The sequence below is a fragment of the Lithobates pipiens genome, unplaced genomic scaffold (genome assembly GCF_037356315.1).
Source record: "Lithobates pipiens isolate NorthernLeopardFrog02 unplaced genomic scaffold, aLitPip1_a1.2 Scaffold_24, whole genome shotgun sequence".
In the NCBI taxonomy this organism is placed as follows: Eukaryota; Metazoa; Chordata; class Amphibia; order Anura; family Ranidae; genus Lithobates; species Lithobates pipiens.
Window position 1 is genome coordinate 24,024,684 of NW_027507786.1, and position 25,801 is coordinate 24,050,484.

General features: G+C 46.9%; 1 protein-coding gene across 1 annotated transcript in view; it reads left to right on the forward strand.

The window, feature by feature from the left end:
• The window catches only part of LOC143929725 (hemicentin-1-like), a 106,433-nt gene that overhangs the window by 13,521 nt on the left and 67,111 nt on the right, over window positions 1-25,801 (forward strand). Inside the window, exons 3-4 of the mRNA XM_077453697.1 lie at window positions 16,326-16,652; window positions 20,146-20,253. Of these exons, the coding sequence (XP_077309823.1) occupies window positions 16,326-16,652; window positions 20,146-20,253 (435 nt within the window). The remainder of the gene's footprint in view (window positions 1-16,325; window positions 16,653-20,145; window positions 20,254-25,801) is intronic.

The window sequence follows — 25,801 nt, forward strand, 5'->3', positions numbered from 1 at the left end:
CCTACATGAGTTGCCCCTGTCCAGCACTGTGGCCTCCCTCTGTGTTGTCCCAGCTCACACTTCACTGATAACAGCCTCCACTTCAATCACCAGACTTCAGCCAGAGGCTCGGTACAACTCCATCTTATGAAGTTACTCATTAGGAGGAGAACCCCTAGGGGATTCCAGGATGGAGAAAGACCTGGGGGTCCTAGTAGAAGACAGACACTGCAATGGCATGCAATGTCAAGCTGCAGCTACCAAGGCCAGCAGAATGTTAGCATGCAATAAAAAGCGAATTTACTCCAGACACAAAACCCTAATCCTATCACTTTATAAACCTCTGGTCTGGCCACATCTGAAGTATTCCCTCCAGTTCAGGCAAGGCAAAAGGGGAAGCTGCCCTGGATCACATCATTGTTGTGGGGCCCAAAGCAGCTGCCTCATTCTTGCCAACTATCCTGGTTTAAATTCCCTTGTCCCTTAAAGTTTTAATCCCGTGCTGTGTCCCGATAGCTCAGTGTGAAGTGCTGTTACTAATGCTGCCCAGATCTGCCCTATTCACTCTCTTGCAGGCCCCGTGTTTACATGTAAATAATAGACATGTGCATTCGTTTTCGTCCGAATGCATTTTCGTCCGAATTTCAGCTATTTTCGTTTTCGTTTTGACAAACGATAACGAAAGCACAAAATCCGAAAAACGAAAGATCCGACATAATAAATGCTTTATTTTCGTTTTCGTTGTTACAACAGTTCGATATAGAATAGGAGATTCGACATGACTCTGACGATAACAATCTGTGTCTATAGAACCTGTGTTCGAATGTGCCTAACCTTACCTCTATTATCCAAGATTATATAGAGAAAATATTCGACAGAGAAAAGATTTGACGGAGAGAAAAGATTCTGCAAGTTACTGTCCTAAAAAGTGTTTGGGGACCCGGGTCCTGCCCCAGGGGACATGGATCAATGCAAAAAAAAGTTTTAAAAACGGCCGTTTTTTCGGGAGCAGTGATTTTAATAATGATTAAAGTGAAACAATAAAAGTGTAATATTCCTTTAAATTTCGTAGGGGGGGGTTGTCTATAGTATGCCTGTGAAGGGGCGAATGTTTCTGGGCCTTAGAACTGTCGCTGCACAAAGTGTCATTTATGCAGGAAAAAAAGTCCTTTAAAATCACTCGCAGCTATAATGAATTGTCGGCTCCCGTAATACAGAGAACACTCATTGAAAGTCATTGATAAAAAAATAAATAAATAAATAAAAAAAAAAAGCGTGGGGGTCCCCCAAATTGAATTACCAGGCCCTTCAGGTCTGGTATGGATATTAAGGGGAACCCTGCCTCAAATTTAAGAAAAAATTTGACGTGGGGTTCCCCCTAAATATCCATAACCAGACCCTTCAGGTCTGGTATGGATATTAAGGGGAACCCCGCGTCAAATTTAAAAAAAAATTGACGTGGGGTTCCCCCTAAAAATCCATACCAGACCCTTTATCCGAGCACGCAACCTGGCAGGCCGCAGGAAAAGAGGGGGGGACGATAGAGCGGCCCCCCCTCCCTCCTGAACCGTACCAGGCCACATGCCCTCAACATTGGGAGGATGCTTTGGGGGTCCGTGACCCCTCAAAGCACCTTGTCCCCATGTTGATGAGGAGAAGGGCCTCATCTCCACAACCCTGGCCGGTGGTTGTGGAGGTCTGCGGGCGGGGGCTTATCAGAATCTGGAAGCCCCCTTTAACAAGGGGACCCCCAGATCCCGGCCCCCCCCCTGTTTGAAATGGTAAGGGGGTACAAAAGTACCCCTACCATTTCACAAAGAAAGTGTAAAAAAATGGTTAAATAAAACAAAGACACTTTTGAAAAATTCCTTTATTAAAAATAAAAAAATAAAAAAAAGATTCCAGCGGCGGTAATCCACTCTTGCTATCCAGCGACGGACGGTCATCTCTCCCGCGATGTCATGTCATCCAGCGCAGCGAATCCTTCGTTCTTCTGTCTCCGCAGAGGAGACAATGCAGGGATTCCGGCTGGCTGACGTTTCTTAAATACGGAGGGCGGGGCCACCCGTCACCTGACCCCGCCCCCCTCTGACGCAAGGGGAAACCCGGGGTTCCCCGTGACGTATGGGTGACCCCGCCCCCCTCTGATGTAACGGAAACCTGCCTGTGTTACATCAGAGGGGTGCGGGTCACCTATACGTCACAGGGAACCCCGGGTTTCCCCTTGCGTCAGAGGGGGGCGGGGTCAGGTGACGGGTGGCCCCGCCCTCCGTATTTAAGAAACGTCAGCCAGCCGGAATCCCTGCATTGTCTCCTCTGCGGAGACAGAAGAACGAAGGATTCGCTGCGCTGGATGACATGACATCGCGGGAGAGATGACCGTCCGTCGCTGGATAGCAAGAGTGGATTACCGCCGCTGGAATCTTTTTTTTATTTTTTTATTTTTAATAAAGGAATTTTTCAAAAGTGTCTTTGTTTTATTTAACCATTTTTTTACACTTTCTTTGTGAAATGGTAGGGGTACTTTTGTACCCCCTTACCATTTCAAACAGGGGGGGGGCCGGGATCTGGGGGTCCCCTTGTTAAAGGGGGCTTCCAGATTCTGATAAGCCCCCCGCCCGCAGACCTCCACAACCACCGGCCAGGGTTGTGGAGATGAGGCCCTTCTCCTCATCAACATGGGGACAAGGTGCTTTGAGGGGTCACGGACCCCCAAAGCATCCTCCCAATGTTGAGGGCATGTGGCCTGGTACGGTTCAGGAGGGAGGGGGGGCCGCTCTCTCGTCCCCCCCTCTTTTCCTGCGGCCTGCCAGGTTGCGTGCTCGGATAAAGGGTCTGGTATGGATTTTTAGGGGGAACCCCACGTCAATTTTTTTTTAAATTTGACGCGGGGTTCCCCTTAATATCCATACCAGACCTGAAGGGTCTGGTTATGGATATTTAGGGGGAACCCCACGTCAAATTTTTTCTTAAATTTGAGGCAGGGTTCCCCTTAATATCCATACCAGACCTGAAGGGCCTGGTAATTCAATTTGGGGGACCCCCACGCTTTTTTTTTTTATTTATTTATTTATTTTTTTATCAATGACTTTCAATGACTGTTCTCTGTATTACGGGAGCCGACAATTCATTATAGCTGCAAGTGATTTTAAAGGACTTTTTTTCCTGCATAAATGACACTTTGTGCAGCGACAGTTCTAAGGCCCAGAAACATGCGCCCCTTCACAGGCTTACTATAGACACCCCCCCCTACGAAATTTAAAGGAATATTACACTTTTATTGTTTCACTTTAATCATTATTAAAATCACTGCTCCCGAAAAAACGGCCGTTTTTAAAACTTTTTTTTGCATTGATCCATGTCCCCTGGGGCAGGACCCGGGTCCCCAAACACTTTTTAGGACAGTAACTTGCAAATTAGCCTTTAAAATTAGCACTTTAGATTTTGAACGTTGGAGTCCCATAGACTTTAATAGGGTTCTAAAGTATGCTATATACTAGCTCCGTCGAATCTTCTTTATACATTCGACAGACACCATAAGCCTTCCAAGACAGATTCGACCGTAATTCATGTGGATTTTCGGACGAATGCAATTTTTGAACGAAAAACGAAATAAATAAAAACGAATTTCGGGAGTAACTAAATAAATTAAGCTTTCGGACGAAAATGAAATTCCGAAACGAAATATTTTACTCTGCACATGTCTAGTAAATAACCTGCATTTATACGTAAATTGCAGTGCCATTAATATGTAAATAGAGGCGGCATTCGTATGACGCCCCCCTGAGGTCATATCCACCATCACCTCTGCTGAATGCTGCCCACTGGGGAGGTAAAGGGGCATGCTTGAAAGTCCTGCCTACAACTGTGGTCATTAAGCCTAACAACAGCCTGTTCTGAAAAGGTAAGAAAATAGGAGGTGGAACCCTTTTTTCAAAATAAGATGGTGCCAGAGCACCCTGAATTTTGGTGCATGTGAATACACACATCTCAGCAGATGGGTGAGGGTGTCATTAACAAATAATGGCACTTCTGTGTATCTGCTAAAGGGCAGCACGTTTCTGGGGTGTCAGGAAAGCGAATTTGCATGTATTCCCGACACACACAAATGTGAACGCAGCCTAAATGTCTCAGTTACATTGGTGGTCAGGGTAAATCTTCTCATTACATCGGTGGTCAGTGTAAATCTTCTCATTACATTGGTGGTCAGTGTAAATCTTCTCATTACATCGGTGGTCAGTGTAAATCTTCTCATTACATTGGTGGTCAGTGTAAATCTTCTCATTACATCGATGGTCAGTGTAAATCTTCTCATTACATCGGTGGTCAGTGTAAATCTTCTCATTACATCGGTGGTCAGTGTAAATCTTCTCATTACATCGGTGGTCAGTGTAAATCTTCTCATTACATTGGTGGTCAGTGTAAATCTTCTCATTACATTGGTGGTCAGTGTAAATCTTCTCATTACATTGGGGCTTGGTGTAGAATCCTTTCATTTACACTAGTGCACAGTTGCAAGCCGGCTGTGAAGCTTAGTCAATATGCCAGTGTCTGGACCTGAAGCTGATTAAAGAATCGGCTCAGGTGAGGACAATGCTTGATTTAGGGGCAGGTAAGTTGAAAGGTTGTTCCTATCTCGGCCCCTCTTTCCTGTGCTCAAGCTGGACTCTGGTGGTCAATGGAAAAACTCTGACCGGTCGGGTAGTCAAGACACCATACACAGGGTGTGGATGATCAAGAATATAAAAGTTTATTCCGGCTTCACAGAATAATATGCAATAGACAAAAAAAGGGGTCGTATAGGGGAAAGGCACCATGAACAACCAATTACATTCAAGCATTTATGCTATACAATTAATATTAACCTAAAACATATTCATAGTATTTCTGCCTAGAGACTCAACATCACAATGTTTGACCTTATCACCTTGGCTTGAGACCAATGTTCTCAACACACAATATCTGTTCTTTTCATTCCCTGCAAAGGCAAAGCATAATGGACTACTATACATTGCATCGCATCGCATCACATAGTAGTGCATTATGTGTCACTTACCTGACACATGAGCCAGCGAAGTCGCCGCTGTCCCCTGTAGTCCGCCGCATCCATCTTGTTGGTGGGGTCTCGCAGCTCCGCTGCTGTCATTCGACGAAGCCGCGATGACGTCACTCCCGCGCATGCGCACGGGAGTCGACACGCGCGGCAGCTCCATTCTTGGAAATGCCGCGCTCAGTGCGCCTGCGCGCCGCTGTCTACGAGGCATGCGCCGTAGACAGCGGTGCCCGTTTTCGGGCAAATATCTCCTAAACCATATAGGTTTAGGAGATATTTCTTGGACCTACAGGTAAGCCTTAATCTAGGCCTTAATCTAGACTTACCTGTAGGTCAAAGTGGTTTGTAAGGGTTTACAACCACTTTAACGTCCAGCAACTAACCGCAGACGCATCTTGCTTCACACTTCGCCTTAGCACTTCTGGTAAAATTTAGCACAAGCTTAGCATGAGATGAAAACCTTTTCTAAAACAGACCTAAGGAGTAACTCTACCTTTCCTTACAATATCTAAAGAGTAACTCTACCTTTCCTTACAATATCTAAAGAGTAACTCTACATTTCCTTACAATCCCTCCTTTGATCGTGGGAGACCCTTGTCTCCCCTTGATCGCTCAGCATGGATAAATATGGCCTGTTCCCATGAATGCAGCCCTGCCCTTCACTTTGACACCAACATGCCCCCCCACCCCCGCATGAAGAACTTATCCAACACCCAAGCAGTGAGAGCAGGAATACAATGATGGTCATTACAATTGAGAAAAGAAGATTGTCCAGGTGGTACACCTCCTTGGCTTATGGGGAGAATTTATGAAAAAAATGATATGGGCGGCTAAGGGGCCTCGGGGGAGGGGGTAATGGTGTCAGAGTCTCTTCTGGAACAGTTACTGGCGGGAGCTCCTTCATCCCTTCTCCTGATTCCTTCATCTGTGGGCTTTTCTTCAACCTTGATGCATGGATCCATTGCGGGCTTTGATCCGTCAGCACTGCTGTCCTGGAGACCTTGGAAGACGGGGTCTGGTTGCTTGTGGACTGCAAGTTGCTTGATCAGCACTCTGTCCCCCGGGACAAAAGGATGTGTTGGTTCTGTGGAGAGAGGAGGAAAGGTGACAACAACCTTGTCATAGATTTCGGCAAGGCTACTTACCAGGTATTTCACATGCTCTTCCTGCAAGGAATATAGATCCGATTCCTCACCTATCTTGGGGCTCTTTGAGTGGGATTTCCCACGAGGATTTCGAAGGGGGAGAGTCCTGTCCTGGCATGGGGGGTGGTCCTTATCTGGAGGAGTACCCCTGGCAAGAAATGGAGCCAGTTTTTCATAGTACCCTGTGTGGCCTTTCTTAATTTGTCTTTAATGGTTCTGTTCATTCTTTACAGTACTCCTGCACTCTGGGGATAGTAGGGAATGTGGAGCTTCCATTGTATCCCAAGAACTTTCACTAATTCTTGGGTGAGTTTTGCTGTGAAAGCGGGTCCCCGGTCAGAGTATATGGTAGCGGGTAAACTGAACCTACTAATCCAATGATTGATTAAACACCTAGTGGCTCTCCAGTAACAGGAATAGCATCTGGAGTTCTGGCAGATAGTGTCCGGCCATCATATAGTGTCCGCCCCGTAGTGCGAATGCGCAGTATGGGGCAGAAGAAGCTTCGGAAAATCTCCAAAGCTGAACGACGCCTGCGCCGTGAATGGAGGTGGTGGCCCCACCATCCAAGCGGACATATGGTTGTGAAAAATAGAGGGCCCCATCGCTGCGCTCGCCACGCTTCGGGCTCGGGCTCGCTGCGCTCGGCTCTTTTATATTCCTACTCTATGTCCACTTGGATGGTGGGGATAGACGCCGTTCATCCTCGGCTATTTTCGGAATCTGTGTGCATGCGCAGTACACAGCGGACACTATCTGATGGGCGACTGTATGTGATTGGACACCGAACAGGAGGAAAATGTTTCTACTATCTTGCAAAGATATTTGATATTACCTTTCTGTTTGGGCATGTGTGTGAAATCAATCTGTAAGTCCTGTAATGGGCCCAAAGGTGCCGGCAAGTGACCATGAAGGCCATGCTTCGGCCCTTGAACATTATTCTGGGCACAAGTTAGGCAGGAGCCAATTAGTTGTTTGATCAATAGGTGAGTGGTGTTAGTGCAAAAATTCTGGTTATACATTTGCTGTAGGGGCTTTTTTCCTGTGTCCGGGGCCACGGAGATAAGATAAAAGGAAAGGAGCTACTGTTTCAGGAATGCCTGTCACTCCCTCCTTGTTTGACCACAAGCCATCGGGGCTGCGTGCCAAACCATCAATTCCCAACAAGTGAAGTCGGATAATTGGGCTTTCTTCTGAAGTAATGCAGCCGGGGCTGGAAAATCCGGAGAGGGAAAATCTGTAGAAAGCAGCAGGTGGGTTGGTTCCGGGGGAGATTCTTTGATTGCTTCTTCAGCTGCAGGTTTGGCTGCCCGTCTGCTAAGTTATTTCCCCTGGTAGCCTCAGATTTGCCATAGTATTGACCCTTTACATTAAAGCGGGACTCCGCCGTTTTTTTTTTTAAAGCCAGCAGCTACAAATACTGCAGCTGCTGACTTTTAAAATAAGGACACTTACCCGCCCAGCGCGCCCGCGATGTCGGCACCCGAAGCCGATCTCTCGATCGTCTCTCGGGTGCTGCCGCCGCCACCTTGGCTATGGGAATCAGGAAGTGGAGCCTTTTCGGCTTCATTTCCCGGTTCCCTACTGCGCATGCGCGAGTCGCGCTGCGCAATAAGGATGGTCCCCGCTGTCTCTGGGATCCGTGTGTTTCCCAGCAGGCAGCGGGGGACCTTCGGAAAGGTGCATGGATTCTGCAGAATCTACGCCGGAAGTGGGTGCAGATACCTGTACTGTACAGGTACCTGCACCCCCTCCCCCCTGAAAGGTGCCAATTGTGGCGCCGGAGGGGGGGAGGGTTCCAATGAGCGGAAGGTCCACTTTAGGGTGGAGCTCCGCTTTAATGACATTCATTTTTGAGGGCAAGTGAAGTGCACATTATAAATCCTCCACCCAGGATTCATTTGAGATTTGTTTATTATCCGCCGTTTTGAAACGTCTCGGAAAAAGATCCAGAGGTGCAGAGAGAGGGTGGAATATTTGGGATGTATTATCACAGGCTGGACCAGGCAAGTCCCCCCCGAAAGAGTGAAGAAGACTGCCAGATCACGCCGCGGTCGCGTACGACACCGAAAAGCGTATCTGCTGTCAGTGTGAATGTTTACTTTCTGTCCTTTGAACAACGGACAGGCACGGGTTATGGCAGAGAGTTCTGCTGGCTGAGCAGAGGTGGCTGCTAGTGGTTTTGCTTCCACTACTAGGTCTGGTAAAGTCGCTCAGGGCCATCTTTAATATTGATTGGGCTCTGGGCAAAATTTTTCTTAGGGCCCCCCTCCCCCCATGCAATTTCGCTCTCCACCTTCTCTGAGACATAAAATAAATAGCAGCTAGACTTAAAATCAGTTTTCTGTATCAGATCAGGCAGCGATTGCGATTGGTTGCCAGAGGTTACAGCATATCATTACCGCTCACTGACTGGTTGCTAGAGGCTACAGCACTCCTTAAGGCTCACTGATTACTTGCTAGAGGTTACAGCACATGATTTCTGCTTTTTGATTGGCTGCTAGAGATTACTGTACAGTAATACTGCTCACTGGTTGCTATAGGTTACAGCACATCATCTCCTCACTGCAGGGGGGGCTTGATATACCTATGAATGCTGCCTTTATTTACATATCAATTCTGTTGGCCTCAGCTATTTACATATGAATGCCACTTATTTACATGTACAAACACAAGTCTGCAGGTGAGTCATCTGTACACAACAATAGGGCGGAGCTGGGCAGCATTAGTAGCAGCACTTCACACTGAGATATCGGGACACAGCACGGGACTAAAACTTCAAGGGACAGGGGAACGTAAACTGGGATAGTTGGCAAGTATGAGGCAGCTGCTTTGGGCCCCACAACAATGACAGGGCCCAGGGCAGCTGCCCCTTTTGCCCTGCCTTAAAGATGGCCCTGAAGTCACTACAGAGTAACCGGTTTTGTACGTATCATCACTCGGTCTAGAACAGCCGCCATCAGCAAAAACACTTATGTAATGAGGCTCGGGGCTGGTTGGTCAGTGAGGTTGAGTCTGGGAGAGGTAGAACGTAGCAGCTGCGTGGAGCAGTCATGGTCTGGGGGGACTTCGACTGACGGGGGTCTGAGTAATGCAGGTAGTAATCTGACTGCAGGTGTTGCAGAGCGAGATTTGACAGCGAGACCGCGTGTTACGGAGGAGGATAATTTCATAGCCACCGGAGCGCTGGGCTGTCATGTGCTGTGTGGAAATGTTTTGTAAAAGGCGCACTACAGTGTGTGTGGTGTACAAAGTCGTTTTGGTTCCTAAAGTGGTTTTAGAAGCTTCTTTTACCGCCGTGGCCCCGGCAGCGACAGCTTGTAGGCAAGCCGGCATTCCTTACACTTGGACTGGGAGTTTTTTGGATAGGTAAGCCACGGGTTGGCAGTGGATGCCGTGCGCTTGGGCCAGAGCAGCAGCAAACGCGGCGCCCCTGACTATGAAGTAAAGAGCAAAGGGATTCTTATGATCTGGTAAAGCGAGTGCCGGGGCACTGGCCAAAGACAAGTCATTCATTCAAAGACTGGAATAATGAATGGAAGGCTTGTCAGTTCCTCTGGGTACATCCCCTGCTTGGGGGCAGTTGCTGCAGTAGAGGGGCGCAAGATTGAATCATAAAAAGAACGATCTGGGATCCACTGCCGGCAGTACACAATAGAGCCAAGGAAAGAAAGGAGCGCTGCTTTGGGGGGGCCGAGACAGGGCAGAGTCTTGACTCTTTCAGGGGACATTTGCCTGATCCCGCCTGAGATAATACATCCCACGTATTCCACCCGCTCTGCACCGCTGGATCTTCTTCCGAGACGCCAAGTGGCCTTTAAGAGACAAGTGAGTCACCCTCTGTCCCTGATCTGGAGGAATGTCCCTCTGTCCCTCTGTCCCTGATCTGGAGTAATGTCCCTCTGTCCCTCTGTCCCTGATCTGGAGTAATGTCCCTCTGTCCCTCTGTCCCTGATCTGGAGTAATGTCCCTCTGTCCCTCTTTCCTCCTCATTTGTCCCTCATGTTGCTCTGATCTCCGGAGTTGTATATAAAATGCACTTTTTATCTTTCAAAAACTGTTTCTCGAAGCTAAAGCTTCATCTGATTTCTAAATTGCTGCATTTGTAAATTTTAAAAGCCAATATAAAGGAATAGTGGTGGTAAAAAAAATCCCTTGTTACATAGTTAGTAAGATTGAATAAAGACACCAGTCCATCCAGTCCAACCTGATTGAGTGTGGGTGTGTCTACAATTATCCCTATTATATTTAAGGTACCCATATGGCACTGCCAATTTATGCAGCGCTCCACACATACATCGCACACTCACATCGCTACCTACTCTCAAGGAGCCCCCAATCCAATGTTCCCAACTCACATTCATATACTGGGGCCAATTAACCTCCCAGCATGTCTTTGGAATGTGGGAAGAAACCGGAGTACCGGAGGAAACCCTCCACAGGGAGAACATGCAAACTCCAGGCAGGTAGTGTCGTGGTTGGGATTCCAACCAGTGACCCTTTTTACTGCTAGGCGAGAGTGCCGCCCACTACACCACTGTGCCGCCCATTACACCACTGTGCCACCCACTACACCACTGTGCCGCCCACTACACCACTGTGCCGCCCATTACACCACTGTGCCACCCACTACACCACTGTGCCGCCCACTACACCACTGTGCCGCCCACTACACCACTGTGCCACTCACTACACCCTGTGGATTTAATTAAACTTTTTTTGGTCAATACTCCTTTAAGGGGGTGTGACAGGGGGCGTGTCCTCTGCCTACATACATTTGCTAGTAGATGTCCCTCATTCCCATCTGAAAATGTTGGGAGGTGTGGTGCTGTACTGGGAAAGGAGCTCAGCAGCTGGGCATAGCATGCAGGGTGGAGGAGGTGGTCAGGGGGCTTTGGGGGGGCAACTTAGATCTGGGGGGGCAAAGCCATGTGACACAAATCTGGAGCCCTTCAGGAACCCCCCGAGGAGGTGTTAAGGGTTTTGTTTTAGCAATTTCTGAAGGTTTCTCTGTCAGTGTCGGGGGAGGTCACCTCCCGGAGGTGCGTGTCTTTTCCCCAGTTGTCAGGGAAGTGGGGTAAGTGGACATCCCCGGGTGGGGGGTGGAAATCATATGATATGATAATATGACAGGGAGGCCCCATGGAGCTAGGGGCGGGGTTGCGATTGTGACCCTTGCAACCCCTTATGCTACGCCCATGTTGCCCCTACTTGAGGTTGGTTACTTGGCACTTGTTGTTTTCATTTGTTTTGGAAATTCAATAAGAAAAGGCTTACGAATAGGAACAATCACTTGAGTTCTGATCACTAGTGGCACTAGGGAAGTCCAGCATTTGTCCAATGTATCCTCTGCCAAGGACTTCGGGTGCCATCTTGGGAGAGCCTGTATCCCATTGGGTACAGAACTCTCTTGAGATTTGGCCATATTTTATTTACAGCCCCTCCCTAGATGAAGGGGGGAGGGGGGGCTGACATTTGGGAAGTTCAGGGAGGGACAGGCCTCTAACTGGGAAAAGGATCCCGACATGAAGACAGAGCAGATCTATGTGGAGCTTTTCCCAAAAGAAAACAGAGGATGAAGATGAGTCTCAGACTATCCCGGACCACTGACAGTACACCGCATAGCAGCTATTCTAAGAAGCTGGGCCTGTGCACAACGACTTATGTGAGGTCTACATTCTTGTTCTTCACTCCTGACTGGTAATAAACTCGCCTTACTGATAAGAAGTGAACTCTGTTCCATTTTCTAATCTACAGACAGACAGTGAGCACCTTCTACATCTACACCATAGAGGATCAGAGTAGAATGTGTGTAGTAGAGGGAACTGTACACCATGGAGGGTGGGAGTAGAATGTGTGTAGTAGAAGGGACTGTACACCATGGAGGGTGGGAGTAGAATGTGTGTAGTAGAAGGGACTGTACACCATGGAGGGTGGGAGTACAATGTGTGTAGTAGAAGGGACTGTACACCATGGAGGGTGGGAGTAGAATGTGTGTAGTAGAAGGGACTGTACACCATGGAGGGTGGGAGTACAATGTGTGTAGTAGAGGGGGCTGTACACCATGGAGGGTGGGAGTAGAATGTGTGTAGTAGAAGGGACTGTACACCATGGAGGGTGGGAGTAGAATGTGTGTAGTAGAAGGGACTGTACACCATGGAGGGTGGGAGTACAATGTGTGTAGTAGAGGGGGCTGTACACCATGGAGGGTGGGAGTACAATGTGTGTAGTAGAGGGGACTGTACACCATGGAGGGTGGGAGTACAATGTGTGTAGTAGAGGGAACTGTACACCATGGAGGGTGGGAGTAGAATGTGTGTAGTAGAAGGGACTGTACACCATGGAGGGTGGGAGTAGAATGTGTGTAGTAGAAGGGACTGTACACCATGGAGGGTGGGAGTAGAATGTGTGTAGTAGAAGGGACTGTACACCATGGAGGGTGGGAGTACAATGTGTGTAGTAGAGGGGGCTGTACACCATGGAGGGTGGGAGTACAATGTGTGTAGTAGAGGGGACTGTACACCATGGAGGGTGGGAGTACAATGTGTGTAGTAGAGGGGACTGTACACCATGGAGGGTGGGAGTAGAATGTGTGTAGTAGAAGGGACTGTACACCATGGAGGGTGGGAGTACAATGTGTGTAGTAGAGGGGGCTGTACACCATGGAGGGTGGGAGTACAATGTGTGTAGTAGAGGGGGCTGTACACCATGGAGGGTGGGAGTACAATGTGTGTAGTAGAGGGGACTGTACACCATGGAGGGTGGGAGTACAATGTGTGTAGTAGAGGGGACTGTACACCATGGAGGGTGGGAGTAGAATGTGTGTAGTAGAAGGGACTGTACACCATGGAGGGTGGGAGTACAATGTGTGTAGTAGAGGGGGCTGTACACCATGGAGGGTGGGAGTACAATGTGTGTAGTAGAGGGGGCTGTACACCATGGAGGGTGGGAGTATAATGTGTGTAGAGGGGGCTGTACACCATGGAGGGTGGGAGTATAATGTGTGTAGAGGGGGCTGTACACCATGGAGGGTGGGAGTACAATGTGTGTAGTAGAGGGGACTGTACACCATGGAGGGTGGGAGTACAATGTGTGTAGTAGAGGGGACTGTACACAATGGAGGGTGGGAGTAGAATGTGTGTAGTAGAGGGGGCTGTACACCATGGAGGGTGGGAGTACAATGTGTGTAGTAGAGGGGGCTGTACACCATGGAGGGTGGGAGTACAATGTGTGTAGTAGAGGGGGCTGTACACCATGGAGGGTGGGAGTACAATGTGTGTAGTAGAGGGGTCTGTACACCATGGAGGGTGGGAGTACAATGTGTGTAGTAGAGGGGACTGTACACCATGGAGGGTGGGAGTACAATGTGTGTAGAGGGGGCTGTACACCATGGAGGGTGGGAGTACAATGTGTGTAGTAGAGGGGGCTGTACACCATGGAGGGTGGGAGTACAATGTGTGTAGTAGAGGGGACTGTACACCATGGAGGGTGGGAGTACAATGTGTGTAGAGGGGTCTGTACACCATGGAGGGTGGGAGTACAATGTGTGTAGTAGAGGGGGCTGTACACCATGGAGGGTGGGAGTACAATGTGTGTAGAGGGGTCTGTACACCATGGAGGGTGGGAGTACAATGTGTGTAGAGGGGACTGTACACCATGGAGGGTGGGAGTACAATGTGTGTAGAGGGGACTGTACACCATGGAGGGTGGGAGTACAATGTGTGTAGTAGAGGGGACTGTACACCATGGAGGGTGGGAGTATAATGTGTGTAGTAGAGGGGGCTGTACACCATGGAGGGTGGGAGTACAATGTGTGTAGAGGGGTCTGTACACCATGGAGGGTGGGAGTACAATGTGTGTAGAGGGGGCTACATGTGCAGCTGATTCTGAATTTCCTATATGTGAGATATTTTACGTTCCCTAAGATTTGTATTACGCTCTGATGATGATGAAAAGGATTTTCTTATTTCTTCTTAATATTCTTAATGTTGATAATATATTCCGGGATCTGCGATGGCATTACAGCCAATAGTTACAGTGTGTTTTTTTTAATTTTTATTTTAAAGTCTCACTTCTGTGTGTCAAAAAGCAATATATTAGTTATTAAAATAATTTCTAAAGACTTTCTACATCACAAAGAAATAATGTGCTAGTATGCATCGCATACTAGCACATTATGTGAAACTTACTACAAAGTAATTCCTTCCAGTGCCGCAAAGTCATCATTGGAGACAGCTTCCATCTTGTTTCTGGGTTTGCGGACTTTGGATCTGTGATTGGCCGGAGCTGCGATGACGCCATTCCCACGCATGTGCCGCCGGTCACAGCACAGGGCTCTGAGGAAACGGAACGGCCGGCGGTTCCTTCAGAGCACATGTTTAGGAGATATTTACACTACCTATAGGTAAGCCTTATTATAGACTTTCCTATAGGCACAATGTAAAGATGGAAGTTTATTTCCTCTTTAATGTGTTTCTTGTCAGTTTTAAAAATGTAAGTGTTTGTACTCAGCATGTGTGACATCCAATAATTTATCAATCAAAATTCGGGACATTACATGATGGCGGTATTGTTTACTCTCACGGCCGAGTGTTTGTTATTTGAAAATGAGTTTGAAGGATTTTTCGGCAAGTGTATGGCCGGCATAAATCTTCATACACCTGGAGGATAGAATGAGATTGGAAATTCTAGAGAAATGCTTCAATAATGTGTTACAATGTAACTAAAATATGACTAAAACCGATTCAGATGACTAAAATATGACTAAAAATAAAATTGCATTTTATATAAATCTTGTATAATAATATTATTATTATTATTATACATGTTTTATTTTATTATTATTAATAATAATAATAATAATAATAATAATATTATTCATGATTTATATGGCGCCAACAGTTTGTGCAGCACTTTAGGACATGAGGGCAGACAGTACTGAAAGGAATTGTCCACCTTGAAGACCACCCTGGTTTATGCAGGCAGACCACCGGGACCCTCGGATCTGTGAGAGACCAAATGAGACACGGGAAACAGGCTTGAGTGTGTGTTCATATGATCTCTGATTTGTATTGAATATTAAGCTGATTATGAACTCACACACAGGAAAAGTTCACTTCTACTTCATGGAAGAGAATCTGAGATGGAGTCAGTTGTTTATATTATTCTATCACAAGTACAGTTACAATAAAATTCAATGCAGGATGAATCGGAGGGCCCTGATCCTGAGAGCTTACAATCTAAGGGGGAAAAATAAGACCAAAACTACATTTTGAAAATAAAAGTGCTGGTTGTCACCTTCCCGGCTTTGTAATGAGGCAGTTTTGTCTTCCTGCCATCATGACCACCTCTTTTGTACAGTTATTGTAAAGTTTTGGCTCTGTGACATTTTCTTCCTCTTATTAGCAACTAATGTGACCTTTCTAAGCCCTTGTACACATGATCGGAGAATCCGTCGGAATGCGTCCTATCGGACCGTGTTGTCGGATAATCCGACTGTGTGTGGTCTGCATCGGACTGATTCCGTCTGAATATCCGTCGGACCCAATTTTCCAACATGTTGGAAATATTTCCCGACCACCTGGTCCGGTCGGACATACTCCGATCATGTGTAGAGAATTTTGATCGGACCAAGTGCCACGCATGCTCGGATCAAATTCCTACATCAAAGCTATTGGCTACTAGCCTGAATGTAGTCCCATCGTAACGAAATTACGTCATCACGTTCTGAAAGATCGGATTTTTCTCCAACTTTGTCCGACCGTGTGTATGCAACAGTTTCGGACAAAATCCGACGGATTTGGTTGTGGAAATCTCCGACCGCGTGTACAAGGGCTAAGACAAAGAGATGGAGGATCTTTCACCCAACACATTGAATTTCTGTACTCCTGTGGTGCTTAGGAATCTCTGCCATAGGAAATGCTCCCTCTAGTGTTGGGGTGATAGGCCGGAGGGAGTGCACTGATTGTAGAGTCTCCTCTGTGGATGTCTTCTCCACCTTTTAGCTGTTTTTATCATTTTCTTACTTATATCTATCTTATATTTATACACAGTAGTCTGATACTTCCTGAGGGTGATATTCTGCACAGTCTGTGGATATGATCTCTGTATTTTCTGCATTAGATTAATAATGATTATTCTCTGTACAGCTCCTCCATCGGCTGATGTGACACCGGCAGATCCGACCATCGAGCTGGGGACGGAGAAGACGATTACTTGTGATGTTCACAATTTTTATCCAAAAGATATTTCCATACGTTGGGGTCAATATCGGAAGGGTTCTTCTGACTGTGAGTTCCTGGAGATCTGGACCTGTGTGAAGAGCGTGCTCCTAAATCCAGACGGGACGTACAATGTGACAAGTCTACTGACCCTGAACCCCAAGATAGAGGACAACGGGAACATCTATTCCTGTATTATCAGCCACCGATCTCTGCGGACTGAACTGTCCAGGAATGTCACCCTCACAGTGACAGGTCAGTCATATCTCTTATGTCATCATTATTGTGGGGGAGGCAGAAACACAAGAGGTTGAAGGCCAACAATGGAAGGACTGGTTAAGCTTTAGATGGAGTTGGGAGGGGATAGAGACCCTTATATATATATATATATATATATCACTGTCAGTATAATTGCTTCAATTCTATGTCAGCACAAATAAAAAACATGTACAGTACATATCTTACATTTCTGCAATACATTCACAATTTACACAAATTTTTTTTAATACCATTGAAGTTTCTGTATGGAAAATGACTGTTGATCTACCAGAAAGAAACTCCGCCCCTAAAGCCGGCTAGAGATGGTTGAAATCTAGATGGTTCCGCAGGGACCAGCTGAGATTTAACCCATGAGATTTGCTGTGTTCTCCTGGCCGGGACGGGAAAGTTGGAGAAAAGGAAATTGCACCATCTATGGCCGGCTTTAGTTATGTTGTGGGCGGACAGCACACAGCTTTTTTGTGGATTGGTGGTGTCAGCCCTGCACTGGTTCCTCTTACCAAACTACTCAGACCCGCCAACTCTCCCATCTCCACAACACAAAGACTTTTCATTCTGTAGATTCAGCATAAGTTCTAGGAGGGGTAATCGCTCTCCTTGACCTATCACAGGAAGGGAGCACCGGGCACAGGACAGCTCTGGATTTTTGGCAGGTTCAACGGGTATATTTTGCACTTTCCAGATATAACAAAACACTTTCAATGGAAGAGAAAACAGACTGAGAGGAAGCGAATAAAAGAGGTTCATTGTCAGGGTGTACATACGCTAAGCCCTTGTACACACGGTCGGAGAATCCGTCGGAATGTTTCCTATCGGACCGTGTTGTCAGATAATCCAACTGTGTGTGGTGTGCATCGGACTGATTCCATCGGAATATCCGACGGACCAATTTTTCCAACTTGCCGGTAAAATTTGCCGACCAACTGGTTCGATCAGACATACTCCGATCATGTGTAGAGAATTCCGATCGGACAAAGTGCCACACATGCTCAGATCAAATTCCTACATCAAAGCTATTGGCTACTAACCTGAACGTAGTCCCATCGTAACGAAATTCCGTCATCACGTTCTGAAAGATCGGATTTTTCGACAACTGTGTCCGACCCGTGTGTATGCAACAGTTTCGACAAAATCAGACGGATTTGGTTGTCGGAATCTCCGACCCGTGTGTACAAGGGCTAAGAGGATTCCTTATGTTGTCTATTTGATGGACACAACAGGAAGTGAGGGAAAGTCTCACCCCCACCCCTTTAGGACATAAATAATATATAAATACATTTCAGTAGAATATCTCAAATGTCAAAATTCTAATTCTAAGAAGCTAAAAGAAAAAATGCACAGTAAACAGGCAGGTGAAACGTGGAGGAGGACTGAAGACGTGGTGCTTCCAGTGACCTGAGTAGGTAGGTGAAGACCCATCAACCTCCATCATCAGAGGGTCTGAGAAGGTACGGTGATGCCGCACATCTTCCGGCTGCCAGATCTGGGAGCTCAAGAAAACATGACAACCGTCTTCTGGGTAATGTGGGGTCCACAGAGGGCTTGGGGCCGGGGCAATGGTGGATCTCTTGTCTTTATCAACCATTCATTTCAGACGCCGGACTTTCATTTTAACAGGGAAGGACACGACCATAACTATCAAGATGCCCTTTGTGGTGTTCACAGCCTCCACTCTTCTGATGCCGCGTACACGCGACCGGACATTCCGGGAAGATTAGGTAGGACAGAATCAGTCCGTCAGACATTCCGATCGTGTGTGGGCTAATCTGATCGTTTCTCATATAAAAAATCAGATGGACCTAGAAATAGAACACGTGTCAAATCTGTCCGGTGGGATCAATTCCTATCAGGAAAACCGTTCTTCTGTCCAACGGACCAAATACGACACAAGGGCAGCTATTGGCTACTGGCTATTGAACTTCCTTGTTTAGTCCCGTCTTATGTCATCACCTTCAAAATGAACGGACTTTCGAACGGTCTTAGTCCATTCCTGTGTGGGCAAGTCCGTCCATTCAGAAGTCCACTGAAAGTCCGTCAGGAAGTCTGTCAGACCTGGTCTGCCGGAAAGTCCAGTCGTGTGTACGCAGACAATGTCCGGTCGTGTGTACGCAGACAATGTCCGGTCGTGTGTACGCAGACAATGTCCGGTCGTGTGTACGCAGACAATGTCCGGTCGTGTGTACGCAGACAATGTCCGGTCGTGTGTACGCAGACAATGTCCGGTCGTGTGTACGCAGACAATGTCCGGTCGTGTGTACACATAGAATGAGCCATAAGAAGGCTTTCCACAAGCTTTTGGGGTGGATAGGAGTCTGTAGAGGGCACTGGAGTTACTCCACAACAAATCGATCACACCATGTCTTTTATGGAGGTGGCTTTGTACATGGGGGGGGGGGGGGGGGGGCATCTGCTGGAACAGAAAGGGGTCTTTACCAAACTGTTACCACAAGGCTGGAAGAGCACAATTGTCTACAAAGTCTTTGTATGATGGAGGATTTCCAGGACTCTTCACTGGGGACATCTGAACTCCATCATTGGAGGGGGTTCACATACTTTGGGCAATATTGTGTATCAGTTTGGAGTAGGGTGACCCTATTACAGTTATTGGTAGAGTTCTTTAATCATGAGCCTCCAGGGGCAGGACTGATGATGGATGAGAAGACCTGGCATTCCAAGTCATCCCGAAGGCGATCAGTAGGGATGAGGTCAGGGCTCTGTGTGGGACACACCAAACTGGTCAAACCATGTCTTTATGTAGCTGACATATTTCATGGGGGTGGGGTGGCATGGTCATGCTAGAACAGAAAAGGGTCTCCGCCAAACTGTAACCGCAAGGTTGGAAGAACTCAATTGTCAACAATGTCTTTGTATGATGGAATCTTAAAAGGACCCTTCAGGTACTGATGTTGGATGAGAAGACCTGGCTCACTGTCAGTGTTCCAAATGACCCCTATGGTGTTTAGTGGAATTGAGGTCAGGGCATCTCCCCCCCCACCAGTGTCACATTTGGCACCTTTCAGGGGGGAGGGGGGAGCAGATACTTGTCTAATCCAGGTATTTGCTCCCACTTCCGGGCATCGATAGCCGCAGTATCTGCGGATATCTACGCCATGTCTGGCGCCTCCTCCGTCCCCTCCACGGGTCCCAGAAGACAGCCGGGACCAGTCAAGACGTTCAGCACACGGCTTCACTTTCTGATCCGCTTACAGAAGATGGCGGCGCCTCCACCTGGGAGCTGAGGGGATGGCTTCGGGTGAGGACATGGCGGGCGCCCCGGACAGGTAAGTGGCCATATTTTAAAAGTCAGCAGCTGCAGTATCTGTAGACTACTGTCTCTTCTCCGCTCACCATAATACACAGAGCTCCTCCTCTATATGAGGCTCCAGGTTCTCCGGGGTGTAAAGGGAACTATCTGTGTTGCTCATATGTATTCTACATCCAGATCATTATATGTCCTTTATCATTACAGAGAGAGACGATACCACCGGAGCCGTTATCACCGCCGTGGTCCTGACAATCCTGATCGTATTCATTCTGGGTTTATTGGGTTTCTTCTACTTCAGATTTATGAAGAAAGGTAAGGAGTGGGCAGTTATATTTCATGTGAACCTCACTAGGGGGCCATAGGGATCATACCGTCAGTGAGAAAGTAAGTACACCCCGTGGACATCGGGGACTTTTTTAAACACGTTTGAAAAGATGAACATAAGATCTGTATTCAAACAGTGCCTAGTGATAGAGGAGATCTATACTATGGGGGTTATTTACTAAAGGAAAATCCACTTTGCACTGCAAGTGCACTTGGAAGTTGCAGTCGCCGTAGATCCGAGGGGGACATGCAAGGAAAATAAAAAACAGCATTTTAGCTTGCACATTATTGGATGATAAAATCAGCAGAGCTTCCACTCATTTCAGATTTACCCCTTAGATTTAGAGCGACTGCCCTTCCAAATGCACTTTCAGTGCAAAGTGGATTTGCTTTTGGTAAATAACCCCCGATGTGTGTATATACCCCCGATCTGTGTATATACCCCCGATCTGTGTATATACCCCCGATGTGTGTATATACGGGCCGATTCTTCTCTTTGAAGTCTCCTGTGCAGGTTGGTTAAACCTTCAGTACTCCAAAACTGCATTTAAATCATTCGCCTTCATAGGACCACAACCCAAATAATATGGAAACATACCTACCTTCCAGGACCCAATTCTGGCATCATTTATGTAAGTACACCCCTCAGTGACATTTCTTCTCTCTTTTCATGTGACAACACTGAAGAAATGACACTTGTCTACAATGTAAAGTAGTGAGTGTACAGCTTGTATAACAGTGTAAATTTCCTGTCCCCTCAAAATAACTCAACACACAGCCAGTAATGTCTAAACCGCTGGCAACAAAAGTCAGTACACCCCTAAGTGAAAATGTCCAGATTGGGCCCAATTAGCCATTTTCCCTCCCCCGGTGTCATGTGACTCGTTAGTGTTACAAGGTCTCAGGTGTGAATGGGGAGCAGGTGTGTCAAATTTGGTGTTATCGCTCTCACTCTCTCATACTGGTCACTGGAAGTACAACATGGCACCTCATGGCAAAGAACTCTCTGAGGATCTGAAGATAAGAATTGCTGCTCTACATAAAGATGGTCTAGGCTATAAGAAGATTGGCAAGACCCTGAAACTGATCTGCAGCACGGTGGCCAAGAGCATACAGCGCTATAACAGGACAGGTTCCCCTCAGAACAGGCCTCGCCATGGTCCACCAAAGAAGTTGAGGTCACGTGATCAGCGTCATATCCAGAGGTTGCCTTTGGGAAATAGACGTATGAGTGCTGCCAGCATTGCTACAGAGGTTGTAGGGGTGGGGGGGTCAGCCTGTCAGTGCTCAGACCATACGCCGCACACTGCATCAAATTGGTCTGCATGGCTGTCATCCCAGAAGGAAGCCTCTTCTAAAGATGATGCACAAGAAAGACCACAAACAGTTTGCTGAAGACAAGCAGACTAAGGAGATGAATTACTGGAACCAGAAAGGTGGAGGGAGATTAGGGAAGTAAGCAAGTGGCTGAGGGGCTGGTGTAGTGAGGAGGGGTTTGGGTTCTTGGAGGACTGGGCGACTTCTCAGTCGGTTACCAGTTCTATAGAAGGGACGGACTGCACCTAAATGAGGAGGCTGCAGATCTGCTGGGAGTGAAGATGGCCAAAAAATTAGAGGGGCTTTTAAACTAGGCGATGGGGGGAGGGTCCAGAAGTAGAGATAGTCAGCACAGAACATATTCCTGAGGGTAGTATTGGGAACATTAGTGGTAGGTCGACTACCTACATAAACCAAAGGTAAGTCATGAGAAAGGAAAATCAAAACAGCTGCACTTTATTGTATAAAATAACAAACGTTCATACAGCAGCAGGGTACAGGATAGATAACTGACGCGTTTCACACTCTCAATAGTGCTTAGTCATAGCTGTAGTAACAGGTCCTAGTTGCAATCTCTAAACACCTAATAAAAGGATGATATGCGACTGGTCTCAACTACATGGCATGTTCACAAATGCCAGGAGCCTGGCGGACAAGATGGGTGAACTAGAGATACTGTTGTACGAGGAGGATTTGGATTTTGTGGTTCATCAGCTCTCATGATTGGCTGACAACCATTCAAGGGTATTCCCTTTATTACAAGGATAGAGAGGGTAAAAAAGGGGGAGGGGTATGCCTATATATCAAGAATAATGTACAAGTGAATGTGAGAGATGACATCACTAGGGGAGCTAGGGAGGAGGTGGAATCCTTATGAGTAGAACTCCAAAGGGATGAAGCTAAGGGGGAAATAATACTGGGAGTATGCTATAGACCCCCTAACCTGAGGGAGGAGGGGGAGGGGGGCCTCCTATCACAATTTGGATTGGCAGCAAGGATGGGAAGTGTCATCATAATGGGGGATTTTAATTATCCAGACATAGACTGGGCGGAGGGAACCGCACATTCATCTAAGGCTCGCCAGCTCCTAAATGTCTTGCAGGACAATTTCATGGGTCAGATTGTAGACGCACCAACTAGAAATAAAGCGTTACTAGATCTACTGATTACCAACAATACAGACCTGATCACGGATATGGAAATACGGGGCAATTTAGGGAACAGCGATCACAGGTCAATTGGCTTCCATATAAATCACACAAATAGGAAACATAAGGGGAATACAAAGACACTGAATATCAAAAGAGCCAACTTCCCTAAACTACGAACCTTACTAGAAGGCATAAATTGGGATAAAATCTTAGGAACAAAGAACACGGAGGAGAGATGGGTTCACTTTAAGAGCATATTAAATAAGGGCATTAGCCAATACATCCCAATGGGAAATACATTTAAAAGTGCAAATAAAAATCCTGGGTGGCTTAACTCCAATGTAAAACTGCATTCAGACTTTATAAAAATGCAACAAGAAATGTAAGGGTGCAATTAGGGCGATTAAGATAGAACACGAAAAAAACATAATGGAAGAGAGCAAAAAAAAATCCCAAGAAATTCTTTAAGTATGTAACCAGTGAAAAAGGGAGGACAGACCATATTGGCCCCATAAAGAAGGAAGAAGGACATCTCGTTACAAAGGATGGGGGGATGGGGAAGGTATTGAATTTATTCTTCTCTTCAGTCTTCACAATAGAATTTAGGGGATTCAGTAACCAAAACTGCAGTGTTTGCAGACAATACTAAGCTAAGCAGGGCAATAACTTCTCTGCAGGGTGTGGAAACCTTGCAAGAAGATCTGAACAAATGAATGGGGGGGAGGGGCATCTACATGGAAAATGAGGTTCAATGTAGAAAAATTTAAAATAATGGATTTGGGTGGCAAAAATCTGAATGCAATCTATAGACTGGGGGAGGGGAACCTCTGGGGGGATCTAGGATGGAGAAGGACCTGGAGGTCATAGTAGATGATGGGCTCAGCAATGCCAAGCTGCTGCTAACAAAGCAAACAGAATATTGGCATTAAAAAGGGATCAACTCCAGAGATAAAAGGATAATTCTCCCCTCTACAAGACTCTGGTCCGGCCGCACCTGGAGTATACTGTCCAGTTCTGGGCTCCAGTCCTCAGGAAGGATGTACTGGAAATGGAGCGACTACAAAGAAGGGCAACAAAGCTGATAAAGGGTCTGGAGGATATTAGATATGAGGAAAGGTTGTGAGCTCTGAACTTATTCTCTCTGGAGAAGAGACGCCTGAGAGGGGATATGATTTCATTATATAAATACCGGACTGGTGACCCCACAATATATAAATACCGGACTGGTGACCCCACAATATATAAATACTGGACTGGTGACCCCCCAATATATAAATACCGGACTGGTGACCCCACAATATATAAATACTGGACTGGTGACCCCACAACATATAAATACCGGACTGGTGACCCCACAATATATAAATACCGGACTGGTGACCCCACAATATATAAATACCGGACTGGTGACCCCCCAATATATAAATACCGGACTGGTGACCCCCCAATATATAAATACTGGACTGGTGACCCCACAACATATAAATACCGGACTGGTGACCCCACAATATATAAATACCGGACTGGTGCCCCCACAATATATAAATATCGGACTGGTGACCCCAAAATATATAAATATCGGACTGGTGACCCCACAATAGGAAGAAAACTTTTTTGCAGAAGGGAGTATAACAAGACTCGTGGCCACTCATTAAAATTAGAAGAAAAGAGGTTTAACCTTAAACTATGTAGAGGGTTCTTTAGTGTAAGAACGGCAACGACTTGTGTCTTTTTCCATCCTCACCTACTATGTATGTCCTGTGGTCTGATGAGACCAAGATAAAGGTATTTGGTGTCAGATGGTGTCAGGCGTGTGTGGGGGCAACCAGGTGAGGAGGACAAAGACAAGTGTGTCTTGTCTACAGTCAGGCATGGTGGTGGGGGTGTCATGGTCTGGGGCTGCATGAGTGCTGCCGGCACTGGGGGGCTACAGATCATTGAGGGGACCATGAATGCCAACATGTACTGTGACATACTGAAGCAGAGCATGATCCCCTCCCCCCAGAGACTGGACCGCAGGGCAGTATTCCAACATGATAACCACCCCAAACACACCTCCAACACCACCACTGCCTTGCTAAAGAAGCTGAGGGTAAAGGTGATGGACTGGCCAAGCATGTCTCCAGACCTAAACCCTATTGATCATCTGTGGGGCATCCTCAGGGGGAAGGTGGAGGAGGGGAAGGTCTCCAACATCCACCAGCTCCGTGATGTCCTCATGGGGGAGGGAAAGAGGACTCCGGTGGTGACCTGTGAAGCTCTGGTGACCTCCATGCCCAAGAGGGTGAAGGCCGTGCTGGAAAATAATGGCGGCCACACAAAATATTGACACTTTGGGCCCAATTTGAACATTTTCACTTAGGGGTGTACTTACTTTTGTTGCCAGCGGTTTAGACATTAATGGCTGTGTGTTGAGTTATTTTGAGGGGACAGGAAATTTACACTGTTATACAAGCTGTACACTCACTACTTTACATTGTAGACAAGTGTCATTTCTTCAGTGTTGTCACATGAGAAGAGAGAAGAAAAGATTTACACACATGTGGGGGGTGTACTAACATAAATGATGCCAGAATTGGGTCCTGGAAGGCAGGTATGTTTCCATGTTATTTGGGTTGTGGTCCTATTAAGGCGAATGATTTAAATGCAGTTTTGGAGTATTGAAGGGTTAACCAACCTGCACAGGAGACTTCAAAGGGAAGAATCGGCCTTCAGGTGTCTGTGGGGTGGAAGACGAGACACACTCAGGAGTAAGGATGAGCTCAGGTATGTTCCCAGCCGCACGTGTGGAGCCCGCCAGGAAGTCGGCATTGCACAACGCTAATCACAGGCAGTGAGATATTTCCCCAATATGTGGCGGCACAGATCGGGAAATGTCACACTTGCCGACTTCCTGGCGGGCTCCGCACGTGCGGCTGGGAACACGCCTGAGCTCATCCTTACTCATTGTGGTGGTCTGTTGAGACCCTGCTAATAATATTTCTTTGGAATTAATAAAGTGTTCTGAATCTAATGGGCTGGTGTCCTGGATTTTGAACCCCAGAGGCAGGTGGGGGGGGGGGGGGGGC